Source organism: Lasiodiplodia theobromae (genome assembly GCF_012971845.1).
Source record: "Lasiodiplodia theobromae strain AM2As chromosome Unknown scaffold_7, whole genome shotgun sequence".
Lineage (NCBI taxonomy): Eukaryota > Fungi > Ascomycota > Dothideomycetes > Botryosphaeriales > Botryosphaeriaceae > Lasiodiplodia > Lasiodiplodia theobromae.
The window spans coordinates 1,015,202-1,028,280 of NW_023336563.1; the positions used below are offsets into that span (position 1 = coordinate 1,015,202).

At 49.7% G+C, this 13,079-nt stretch overlaps 2 protein-coding genes across 2 annotated transcripts; one reads left to right on the forward strand and one right to left on the reverse strand.

The window, feature by feature from the left end:
- Positions 1-1,983: 1,983 nt before the first annotated feature.
- LTHEOB_2970 (Integral membrane protein) lies at positions 1,984-3,207 on the forward strand (the record flags this gene model as incomplete). Its single annotated transcript, XM_035511841.1, has 1 exon — positions 1,984-3,207. One exon carries the CDS (start codon positions 1,984-1,986, stop codon positions 3,205-3,207), a length of 1,224 nt encoding a protein of 407 aa, XP_035363696.1.
- A 401-nt stretch (positions 3,208-3,608) lies between these two features.
- Positions 3,609-4,310, reverse strand: LTHEOB_2971 (uncharacterized protein; the record flags this gene model as incomplete). The annotated part of the gene is made up of 1 exon (XM_035511842.1): positions 3,609-4,310. One exon carries the CDS (start codon positions 4,308-4,310, stop codon positions 3,609-3,611), a length of 702 nt encoding a protein of 233 aa, XP_035363697.1.
- Positions 4,311-13,079: the final 8,769 nt, after the last annotated feature.

Sequence of the window (13,079 nt, forward strand, 5' to 3'; positions counted from 1 at the left end):
AGTTCACTCATATCATTACTCATGTCATTGTTATTATTGGGCACAATCCCTCTGCCTTAACCTCCTATTTTCCTAACGTTGTCGAGTTGACATTCACAACTTTTTCTTGATTAATAGGGCCGCTACTGTAGTGCCATAAGCATCAATACACACGTGAAGAACGCATCACAGGCAAACCATTCACGTCTCGACGATGGCTTCAACTACCCATAACATGACCAAAAAAAATCTACGCTAGCCATCCGCTGCGAGAGGGGACTGTAGAAAAGAGCCTGCATGGGCGTGTCGCTGCCTGGTAACGTTTCCACCATTTGGAAATGTTCCCAAGACAGCCTCCGATGATACCAGCTATAGCATTTTTCTAAGATAATTCATTCGATCGAATGAGGATCCATCGTCTCCACCCAAGGAGAAGCGGCCGTCTCCGCAAGCGGACTGAAATTTCCGAGCCGGAGCTGGTGGAGCCTGTGAAACACTTAAAGCAGTCTCCATATGTCCAACATGATGGTACCTTGCCAGGTTGTACGAGCTGCATCACTATAGCCGAGGATCTTGACCCATCGAAAAACAGCCCAAGATTTTCCGCCAGATGTAACCTTATAAATCAGACTCGACTGTAGCACGGTAAGGGGAAATATTGGAATTTTAAGGGTGACCGTAGAGATTAAGAATAAGCTTCGCACGTGGAAGTAGGTTGCAACTCTAATCTAATCATGTAGCGCTGAGCAACGCACGGAAGGAATTGAGTGGATCGTAGTCTTTGTATTTTTTTGATCAAATGATACTGCCTTATATGTTTCTGAACCACAACTGCTCGCGCATCGCGACTCAGCACGACCGGAAGTATACGGGCCTTTTCAACTATTAGTAGGTGGAACAGAGCTACTCATTGGTCAAGTAGGGCATTGGTGTGCAGATCTGTCGCGTGAAAATGCCGAAACAAAAGCTTGTTTTACCGAAATGTGCCTTGCCAGCGACTAGTTTCAGAGGAGCGATCAGTAAACAGTTTCTCCGACACTGCCGCAACGCACGTCCAACAGTGCCCCCAATACATTCACAAGAACGCCTACAAGAATGCCTTGCGGCACAAAAAATATATGATGCCGTGCATACGAGAAAAAAATGGTCGAAGTGGCACCGTGGTTATCAAAGGTGGTTTCAGGCCTGCTGAACCTAACGCCTGGTAGAGCTGTCTACCCAAAGGCGCCCCTTTTTTTCAGCCGACATGGGATAATTATTCGCAGATCTGAAACTTCGAAAGCGGCTATCGGTAATAGCCTTACATGCTAAACCAAGAATGATCTCACTACCGAGCCTCTTGGTCAACTGTCCCTCGTATCCGTAGGCGAAAGAACTAAGTGAACACAATTGTATTCATGCACTTTTGTAAGCTTAACCTTACCAAGTAGAACCTCATATTGAAACATTTCCACGCAGTAGACACATCCGTCTTCACTCAGCTGACTCCCTTTCGATACGCGGGAACCTATCCGGCGTATCCCGGATGGTGCCTTTTTCGTATTCGCGATCGCTGAGCTCGTGCCAACCAAAGTTACTGCGCCACACCTACTTAGACGCCTTTGAGAACTACGCCTTGGAGCAGGTAGGAACCCAATCTCACGAAGGCTCAGTCAACCTCCACTTTCTGAGCTTGTTTGCATTCCCGAGCACCGAATGTAGCCATTGTTCGTGTTCGCGAGGCAGTGTGGCTGCTGCCGCGCCGCAGCTTATGCCGTTTCTTGCCATTGCTTGTCCATGACCAGCGGCTTGCTCCGAACTGCTACCACGCCTGATGCATCTCTTTTGTTTTATTTCTCATGTTATTTTTAGCGTAGCTTGCTGGCGAGGGCTATATTACCACTACCTGTGGCGCTCACTAACTATGCATTAACTCCGACCTTTTCAGCATTCTTTAATCAGCGGGTTGCAAGCTCACATCTTAATTCAATCCTTCTTAAGAATCTCTCATTTATTTACCCTATCATGCCTTCTATCTCGACTGTCGTTCCCATTCCACTTTTCAGCCTGTCGCGGCTGATCCACAATATCCTCTTCGGGATAACCCATTTCTTCGTCGGATCAGTTCTCTACGATTTCGTGCACTGGATCGCCCATAACTCGGAGCGGTCTTCCTCCCATACGCTCCGGTACATCGCACGGATCCATCGGTACCACCACGTCTACTTCGACCGCAACCTCAAGTTCAACAAGGCCTACAGCGTCCGCAACGTCCTTTACCACCTATCACTCGAGCTGATTTGCCAAATCGTCGGAAGCACCCTCAGCTGGCTGTTCAGCCGACTCCTGGTGTCCGACCCGCGCATGACCTCGAAACAAGGATTAATACTAGTCCTGGCCATCCAAACCGTCCGCTCCATCGTCGTCGCGTGGAACGAAGGCCACGACTCCAACCACATCCCCTACACCCGCGTCCCCAAGGACCCGCACTTCCTCTTCGTCGGACCCGAGTACCACGCGCTGCACCACGTCGATCCGCAGAACTACTTCGGCTCCATGGTGCGCGTGTTCGACTGGGTCTTCGGCACCGCCGTCACGCTCCGCAACCGGCGCGTGGCGATGACCGGCTCTGGAGGGGCCCTCGGGCAAGCTCTCACCGAGCAGCTGGCGCTGGACCGCGTCAAGTGCATCAAGCCCCTCCAGTTCGGCGTCGACTGGACGTACGACAACTACGCGGCCCTCGCCCCGATCCTGGCCGAGACCGACGTCCTGATCCTCGCGCACGGAACGAAAGACGCGGATAGCGCGATGGACGCCAACTGCAAGGCGGCCGTTGCGATGGTCGAGCTGTTCAAGCGCGTGCACCGGCAGTCGAGCGCCAAGATCTTGCCTGAGGTGTGGTACGTGGGCAGCGAGGCGGAGTTCCATGGGTCCTGGACGGACGATATGCGGAGTTACACGGATTCGAAGCGAGCGTTTGTTCCGCACGCCCGTGCCTACTATGAGGATGATTCTTTCGTCTACCGCCACATTGTCCCCGCTGCCTTCGCGTCGAAGATGGGACCAGCCCTTGTTTCTGCGCAATGGGCGGCCAAGACGGCGCTTTGGTGGATTCACCGTGGGGCGAGATATGTCCCGGTCACATATACCGGGTTTGCTTTTGCGAATTACTTTCGTTTCATGTACTGGGTGAAACCTCACAATGGGCCTGTCACTACAGGCGACGCGCCTCTGAGATCGAGAGATTAAAGAAAGCAGGGATCATACGAGGACTTTTGTATGGATGGGCTTTCAGGCTCCTGGCGCTCCTGGTGCCATGCACATCCGGGTGCGATTATCCTGAATTTTCAGGCGTAGTTACTATTTAATTTGCATGAGCGTCGTCAGCAGAAGAATAAGCATTGTCACTTTGGAGCAAATGTTTGTGTGATCAGGCCTAATCTATTATCTATGCAAAAGTCTAAAAAGGAAAAGTCTATACGATTAAGAGAATGTGTGATAGCAAAGTGAAGGTGCCATCAACGCTTTTTTTTGGTCCAAACACCACGGTCGCTAAACCGTGGGCTCTGCAGGTCTGTCAGGGGCGCGAAGCCGCTCGCTACTGTCCAAATCCAGCGAGTAGCGAGGAGAGGGTGCAGCGCGGTGCGCGCTTAGTGGGTGCAGCTGCACTCGCTGCTGAGGGTGGTGCCAACAGCGAGAATGGGCTGAGCGACGGCGGAGAAGTGGGTGGAGATGATGTTGTTGCAGGCGCCCCAAGCAGCCTTGACGACGCCGGAGTGGACCTCCTCGACGTTGACCAGGAGAGAAGAAAGACCGTTGTCGACGCTGGTAACAGCGTTGCCGAGAGACTTGAGGGTGTTGGAGCCGATCTTGTTGACGGCGCCCTGGAGGGTGCCGAAGACCTCGAAGAGAATCTCCTCGGAGTGGTTGATGAGGGGCTGCTTCTGGACGTTGGTCTTGCTGCACTTGCCGACCTTGGTGGTGGTCGAGGTGATGATGTCGACGATGTCGTTGAGCTCAGTCTTGATCGCGGCGATGGCAGCCGTCTTCTCGGTGGAGGAAGGCGAGTCCGGAAGAGCGGAGCAGGTCGAGTTGATGTTGGCAGTGTAGACCTTGATCTGGCTGGCGCAGCTGCTCAGGACGTCGCTGGCCGAGGTCGAGGAGGTCGACTGGGTGGAGGACGTGGCCACCTTGTTGGAGGTGGTCTGGCCGGCTTGGTTGGAGGAGGCCTGGTTGGAGGAGGTCTGGCCGACCTGGTTAGAGGTCTGGCCAGCCTGAGCACCAGTAGGAGCGGCAAGAGCGCCCATGAAGACGGCCGAGGCGGCGAGGATGGCGTTGACAGAGACCTTCATTTTGTTGGTTGGTTGAGTGAGTGTTGTTCGAAAAGATTCGAAAAGTTGTGAAGAGCGAGTGTATTAGAGTGAGAGACCGAAAGAGAGTGATGGTGATGATGGCTGTAACTTGGATTGACTCTCACTTCTTATATACGCATTTCCACTGTCGTGTCTCACAGGAAGACCATGAGAACTGCGTCTGGACTGCACTCTGTTCGGAAGATTCCACAAGCATAGGAGCATCGTGACGGCAGCGAATTACTAGATCCAGTTAGCAAGGGGGCAGCCCTTTGCCGTAGTGGGCTACTCTGACGGTGTAGATGGATGAATGCGTAACCAACCCACAACAAGTGGCTGTGCATACGTACTGTAGTACATGAGCACATTCTGGAAGTTTTCGTCAGCAAATCTTTGTGGCGTTTTCCTGGCTGAGACATCTCACCGACCATGCATCCCACGTTGCCATCGACGATTTCTGAGAGAGTCAGTCGCTGTGCTGAATTGGTATGAACGAGCTTGAGACATACTGCGAAATAGTGGCTTTGCGTACGTACATCGTGCTCGGCGGTGTATGCCCATATTCGTCAGCAAATGGTTGTGGCGCACCGCGGGCTGAGACACTCCACAGACCATGCACCCTATTCTACCATCGAGCCTGTTCAAACGAGCCACCAAGCTTAGCTTTTGTGGATAAACTCCAATCTCTAAAGCATGTGTATTCTTTGCTGATTAGCTATTGCAGAAACACCGTACACTGATATGAAGAGGACTGTTTTTTTTCTGCTGGACACGCAGCGGTGAAGTGTGGTCCAGCGGTACGCTACTCGGCGCTAGCCCGACCGGTGTTACGAATAGGACCCCGTTTGGTGGGGCACCTATAAGATCTATGCTTTAGAGCTAAGCTTCTATCCTAACGCTAACGCTAGCGTCGAAGGGGCAGCGCCGAGCATTCGCCGCTCTTGTAGTTGCGCGCGACTGTATGTATGTGCCATTTACTATCTGTTGCCTATTGCTTTGCATTGGGTTATGGAGTATTTGTCACAGAAGGGGTATGGTAGTAGAAGGACTCTTTGTAAACGAGCGCGAAAGCGGAAGGCAAAAGAAGCGCCTATGCGCTTCCATTATACAGTGCGGTACATCTGCCGTTTGCGTCCGTCAGCATCGGAGGATTGGTTTTCCCCAAGGAGTGGTTAGTGCGGTTCTTGCTCGGCTTGTACTGAAAATATCCCGCTCGTCGTCGTCAGCCCGGGATCTCCTGCCGCTTCCAACATTCTGGGACATCTCCGGCAAGGCACTTTGTCCCACATTGAATCTCAACGCCATGAACTGTTGTTCTACGTGACGAACTGATCGTTGAATATTGATTTGCAAAACTCTTCGCCAAAATGTCAAATGGTCCTGACCTCCTGTACGTTCAATTATTTGCATATGCTGCATTGATGTAGAGAACCGAAATGCAATGGTCTACTCCACACATATCCAATTTTTGGGGCTACTAAATTGTTAAAGTGTCATAGTTCGCATCACTTGCCGCACTTTTTTCCTCTTCGTTTGACTGCAGAATAACAGGCTACGCCATCTCCATCTACTCGTCTTATCCGACACGATGCAACGCATCCATCTCGAGCCATCAATTCCACTCTCGATATAACATCCATAGCCATCAGCAGCGACATAGAAATTCCGGGCTGGGAACATAACTAGGTTGATGCGAGGGTATGTAAGATGCAACTGGCCGTGTAGTATCCAGACCACCGGGAATACTCTTACTGCCGCTTTCCAGTGCTGCAGCGAGATTACGACCAGGCTGTGCGTGATGGATACTCGGATCGGTTTGGCAGACAACATAGAGGTATAGCAAGAGAGATCTACCGGATGATAGACATTGTGGCGGTAAATCTGGGTGCTTGCCCACGCTGCCAACGTCGCTGGTCAGCCTGAGTCCAACAGGTCCAAATGGACTGAAATCCGCCTGCACCGTCACCGATAACGGCGTAACAAGTAGAGTCTTTTGCCTTTTCAATAAAGATTGGTCACTCGAGCTCAGTTGCAGAGACGGGCTGTAACACCATAACATAACCGTTTGTCGTGCAATGTCCCGTGGTACAAATTCTGATGAGTATTCACACCCTGCCATCTACGTGGTACCGTACAACTCGCTCCTAACAGCATTACCAGGTTGAAGGATGCTTAGTACTCAAAGTGCTCGTCGTGGTCATTGTCCCAGCCCCTCTGGACCGCAGATCTGAAGATCGACAGGGTCTTACGTTGGAAAAGATACTGTATTGTAGAGAGCTACTGTTCTGCGCCCTCTCAAAGGCGATGAATATCTCTCGTACACGGATGTTTTGGTGACGAGAGATTGCGAGTATGGTGGGAGAGCTCAGGAGTAAACTTTTAAACCCGGCAATGAGGGTAAGCTGAACATAGGGCATCTTTGGGCGGACTTGCAATGGTAGACTGGCTGGAACTGCCTGCTCTACCACAAATTCTAAGAGCCGCCGGGGTACTCAGCCTTGCATAACGGTGGCGTGATTCCGGCACAAGGGAATCCGACTCCCTCATGTGGGGCGGCAGTTGGGGAGATCCACAGCAGGGTTGCCGATCGTGGTTTAAGCTCACAATCGTAATGTAACGCTAGAGAAAGATAGCGTGCATCTCGAGTCCATAGCTGCCGGTGACTCCGTGAAACCGGGCGGAGGTGGCAAGGACGTTGAGCTGCAAGGGGCCGGTAACTTCCGCTACGTTCTGAATGCTGTGCTGCTCAGAGACGTGTAATAGGAGTTTCCCTTCTCTAGTGTGATGCCCTGAAAGGGTTAGGTAAATTTTTAGAGATGTGTAGTCCGATCGTGGACAGGCTGCCTAGAACACGATAATAGATTCAGAGAATTTACCAGCAACATTGAGAAGCACGTAGCTTGCTGTTCAAATGTGGCTGGCTGGCCCTTACCCAGCAGTCCAACCGTGTGGACCTTCTCACGGTGTGAACTCAAACATGGTCCGCGCTTCGGCGTCTACCGTCCAGGAGTGGGTCGCGATGGGCGCCTTCGACAGTTCTGACGCGCAACACTTCGCCGTGCCCCTCACCATCAAACGTAGCAACGGTAACTTGCGCCTGCGGCCATACGGCGGCGCCGATGGTGGCTGCGTGCCACTGTGATAGTACCCGATCTCCTGAGAGTGGTGGTATGTGGGCACGGTGTCGGATATGTTTAGCATGGTGCGCATGTCTACGGCGGGCAAGGCAGCGATGAGCGCGTTACTGCGGGCGCTGTAAGGGATGAGACACATGGTGGAGTAATTGCCTAAGGGCGCAGGTGGACTGGAAGCGGGACGTAAGCTGGGCATCTTCATTCCCGTAAAACAGCGCGTTGGAGCATCCAGACACTTCCACTGACCGTAAGGTACAAGTCATTATCCAATGGCATTCATGCACAACTTATCTATCGGCTTTCTTTACAAATCTATTTGGTGATCACGAGTGGTGTCGGCATCGTATTGGTAGAAAATAATCGGACAAACACCAGAATTACAACAGAAATCCAAAAGTCGAACACTAAGCTGCGAACCAATATCCGGCATTCTTGCGAATCCATGAAGTACCACGAGTTTAATTCTTCCCTTGCCCTTGTGTGTAACTAAATATGGGCTCTTCGTAATGCAGTAATGTACTCATGATTGGCGTATGGCGAAATCCGCTGCAATGATTACACCCAACGGCCTCATCTGCCCTGCAAGTATCCCATTGACAACATTCATGGTAAGAGAATCCTCATAAATAGCATTCTTTAATTAGTATCACGCCGTTCTGAGAGGTTCTGCATAGGAACAAAACATCCGCGCCATCAAATTGCCGGATCTGGTCCCCGATATCGGCTTTGTTGATGCTAAATCCCGCTGAGGATTCCGTATGGAACACATGGTGGCGATACTGGGCTCATCCAATGATTCCTTTATTCCTTTAGATTTGTATTTGTATTGTTTTGGATATCGTTCCACCGGTACATGACGAGATCCTCCATTTAGGTGCTCTGCGTGGCAACTTCCAGCCTTGATGCAGCCTTGCAAATTTTAAGGGACCAATTACAGAGTGATATCGCAGCCGAAGGAAATCGTCCACCTATTCTTCGCTCATGTTACAGGTACCTGAAGCTATCGCCCGGACTTGTATGTTGAATTTCTGAAGGTAGACAGTAGCGGGTAAAGATGTTTCCCTTTTTCCTGGTTACAATATAAAGTGAATATTGCTTTTTTAGTGTAAACGCTGCCGCATGTAGTATTTAGTTGCGCAATGAACATTCGCACAATTCAGCTTCATCTTTAGAATACTTTATGGCCGATAGAAATTCTAAAATTCGATATTCAACGAGACCTAACGAAAACCTCTAAACTTTCTCCTCCTAATGCAAGTATAACATCCGAGAAATTGCACCTTCTTCCTCTAACGCCTGTCCATCCATTATGTCCACGATATAGCATTGTCCAATCAGCCGATATGAGCTAGAATTTCTCTGGCTCTTCCTGATAAGAAATGGGACGTCCCCCCCGTCGATGATACACACGTCATCCCCTACTTCTGCCTTCCTGGATACTATACCGCAGCGACCATTCTCCGTCTTCACAAACTTCCATCCCTTGACTGTGTTATCCAGCAAATTGACATAATTCATGCTCTTTGCGGAAAGGGTATTGATATCGTCCGTAATGGGGATACCAGCGTCAGCGGCTTTCGTCATATGTTTCAATGCTTCTTTTCGGGTCGATCCCTTATACTCAGCCTTTCTCAAAAGCTTTCGTAAAGCTTTGTATGATTCGTGTAATTCGATGTCCATAGAAGATGCAACTTCGGGGTGTTGTGCTTCCGCAATCGGAACTTCCCATCTCAACGTTTCGCGGCGGAGGGAAGAGTAAGACGTGCAGTCTTCCAACATCGAATCGACCTCCTTGAAATATTTTGCTCTTGTCGCGGGATCATTTGCCGTTTTGCTGATTTGCTCGATTTTGTCGACGAGGTACCCTTTGGTAGCAAGCATGTCGGTCCCCGGAACAGTGCTTATGTCTTGTTTTGAGCTCCCTGAAGCATAAAAAGTGATACCCCGCCCAGATGAGTTTGCGAGGTTCCCTAGAGATTCGGTAGTCCAGTCGGGAATCCAGGAGGGAAAGCGCTCAGGTTCCGAGCTCGGCCCTGCTAAGTTGAGTAACTGGATTCCTCTTCCTTGCGCAACAAATGCGCTCGCGAACCTCAGGACAATTTGCTCGAAGGGACTGGTATAGTCAGGTTCGAACTCTGGTTGGTTACCATCGGATGCTATCCCCAACAAGGCGAAAAAGCGGTCTCTTTGCCACGTGCACGCAACATGTCTATAGCTTTCCAACAGCCGGGCGAGAGGGTAGCGCTTATGGCGAGCCTCACCTTCTCGATGCTGTGCAAGCATCAAAAATGGGCGCCACGATTCTGTGTCGATCTCGGAAAGATGGAGTTGCGGGTGGACCAATTCCATGGCACCGAAAAGGTTGTTCCAGTCAAAGACGCATTTGCCGCATACTAGTTTTATGCTCGGAGCGGCGATGGCTTCTTGGACAATCCATGCTCGTCGAAACCAAGGACGACGAAAAAAATTCCGGACATCGTCCCATATCCGAGATTTCGGGCCAGGCATGCCTCTTTGCCCCCAGTGTTCGGGGGGATGAGGTAGGCCTTTCGGCCAGCTTTTCATGTTTGAGCCGCGAATTGTTGCCTTTGCTTTAATCTGCAGCAGCGTTCGGATAGCCTTGTCGCTCTGCTCATCAGATCCAAGAAACGCGATGGTACAGGAAGCCCCTTGAAAAATTTTCGGGAGAAGTCGAATCTGACGAGGTTTCTCCTGTAGGCTATCCTGATTGATGCAGATAGCATCAATCCAAAGGACAATTGGGTCGGACTTCTGTCGCAACTGCATGAGGGCAGCGTTGAGAGAGTGCCTGATGGTTAAAACCCCACCCGGTGTCATTAGGGTATGAGTGGGTTGATCTTCACTTCCCCACACATAGGAGACTGTCCTATATGATCCAGCAAATGTAAAGGGCAGGATAGAAAGCATGCCACAAAGCGGAGTATTACCATCTCCCGGAAAAAGCGTGAGCAGCCTTATATCGCCGTAATCAAGGCTCCCGTAAACGTACTCACTATTTGGCCACTGCTGAATGGAGAGTATTGTGCTCGCACTTTGGTGGTCTCCTTCTTCGAATGTGGTCTCAGTCGCTGTCTCTGTACTGGCTGTACTGTCGACCTTTGAGTTTTCAAGGCTACTGGAGTATCCTGTGATCGCTGTTTTGAGCAAATAATCTCCGTGTAATTCCCAATGATCCGAAGCGAAGATGTCCCATGGATTAGTAAATATTTGGAACCCAGGACACTGGTACACGTTACTAATCCTAATGAGGATTATTGCGTCTGTAAGATTTCCGCAAACATTCCCTGAAGATCTGAATCGCCGAAGCTGTGTTTGGGGTCAGATACGTAGTTCATTGTTCTTTTAAAGGCAATAAAGACTTAAGATATAACACTTACCCGCTCAAGCTGCGACCAACTCCAGAAGAATTCGGAATTTATGTCTCCAGCAGAGGCAGCGATCTCAAAGTGGAATGTAGTGGGCACAACTGGCCAGGTATTGATGTCGCAGGGGCCTTGTTCGAGAAGCAATTCGACGATTCTTTTCGTCACGAATGGGCCTGTCATTGTGAAGGGGGATTGGCTTTCAGAGTCGGTGGGGCAAGATAGTCCTGCTCTTGTGCGGAGTTCGCTTGTCCAATGCTCGGTGGGGTCATAGACATTACCCAGAGAGGCTTTGAAGAACTGAGAAGCCTATTACAGATAAGTTAGCACCGATAAACTCTCATCTAATTAAATATCTATCTCCTCACCAAGAATTCGCCAATATATTGAAGGCTGCTGTTGGGATCCAATGTCGCCCGCTCATACAGCACTCCTGGCACTTTGAAGCAGTCTTCTAAAGACTGAAGTATGGGTAATCTCCTGTCTGAGTCGGATATGCTTTTCCCATGTTCATTGCGATCTCTTCTGTTCCTGTTCTTGAAGGTGATGGTAACCCCATTGAGGTCATCCCCTGAATAGTCGTCATCGGATGAATCGAATGGAGACTGGATTTCCAATAGATCTTCTGATTGCGCTAGGTATCTTGGACTTGTGTCATCTGAGTCGTGCCGTCAGTTTATACAAAACTTTCCCCATCGTCAGTCTATATGCAGGGGCTACGCACCGTCAGAATCAACCTCAACGCTCACAGTAAAGCCCTCATTTGCGAACATTGCTTGAATAGTCCTAAGACTTGATTCACTTAGCGTTGTGTAGAGAAGGCGTAAGTGGTGTTTGTGCTCGATGCCGCAGTATTTTGCAATCGCATCTCCGACGTCGAATGCAGTTTGAAGGGAAAAGCGGTCTGGCCCGGAAAGGAAAAGTTGCATTCTATCACCGCTGAAAAAAAAAGCAACTTTCCCTGTATCTATATTACCATGTACCTGGGTGTTTTGATGCTGAAGCGTATACGCCTGGACGATTGCCGCTGCCGTGCTGACGCTTATGTATCCTATTTCGGACGATATTGTATGTCCGTCTGGGTGATCATTAGGGACCAGCCTTCAAATCGTAAGCGTTACTGTTTATAGAATGAAGAAAGCTTTTTGTAATCGGATATAGAAACTTACGCTCTGATGAAGTCGATTCGATCAGACAAAAATCTCTCATATTGGCTGCACAGCTTGAGCGGTCCACGCGGTATTGACTTGGTTTGAACACGAGCAGATAACCTTCGACTGCTCATGCCTAGCCCATCAATTAAGCAGTCAATTTCGGCGATCTCCTCCGCGGAAAATGCTAACAGGGGGACTTTCCCACTAAAAGCAGTGTTGAGATTGGACCGATCGGCAATGAACCAACTCTCATCCTCTGGTGCCAGTAAGTCGTGGGAGGATTTCGGTTTTCCATTCCTTACGACTGGCATGATCTTTTTCTTCAAAAGCCTCGCCACAACACTACCAGCGTTGATCGAGTTCAGGGTAGGTAGTACATTGCTGATGTTCTTGAATAAAGTCAGGATGTCGGGAATCTTACTTGAAGAGTTTATCGAAAACGCTTTTTTGACCATTGAGTCAATGGGATTGGATGCAGTGGCAAGGAGGGTTTCAAAAAGATTTTTGCTCCTGGGATACTCAGCGCCGAGATCGACTTTCCTCTGCACACACTTGTCAAGGTTGGTCCAGCCGATTAAGTTTCCACCTTTCTGGCGTGTTCCTTTGACGTATATTACGTTTTCAGTTTTGAACATGTCCCTGACTATAATTAGCAAGAATAACAACCGCCAAAACCACTGAGCACGTACCGTACAAGCCATTCATTGCCATCGCACCTGTTCTGGATCATCTCGTACACATAAGAGATCTTCTCTCGATTTGGACTCGGTTCTTCTCGCATTCGTCTCAGACAAAGTGTGTAATAGTGAATGTTATTCTCAACCGTAATGCCGAAGAGGTTTAGCCTTTGCTGCAGCGTTTTGTTGCCTTTGGTATCCATTTCCAGAATTGGGAGAATGTCATCTTTGATGTGTGAGTCCAGATTCGGAAGTACGGTTTCCCTGAGGTGGACTTGTCCAACAGGAGTTTTCACAACAACTTCTCCTATACGTCGGAGCAGCGAATCTCTTGATAAATTAGAACCGTCTTTCCGGCCTTCTTTATCATTTGGATCGAGCCAGCGAGCATAAAAACGCCAGTGCCGATTCAAAACCTGGA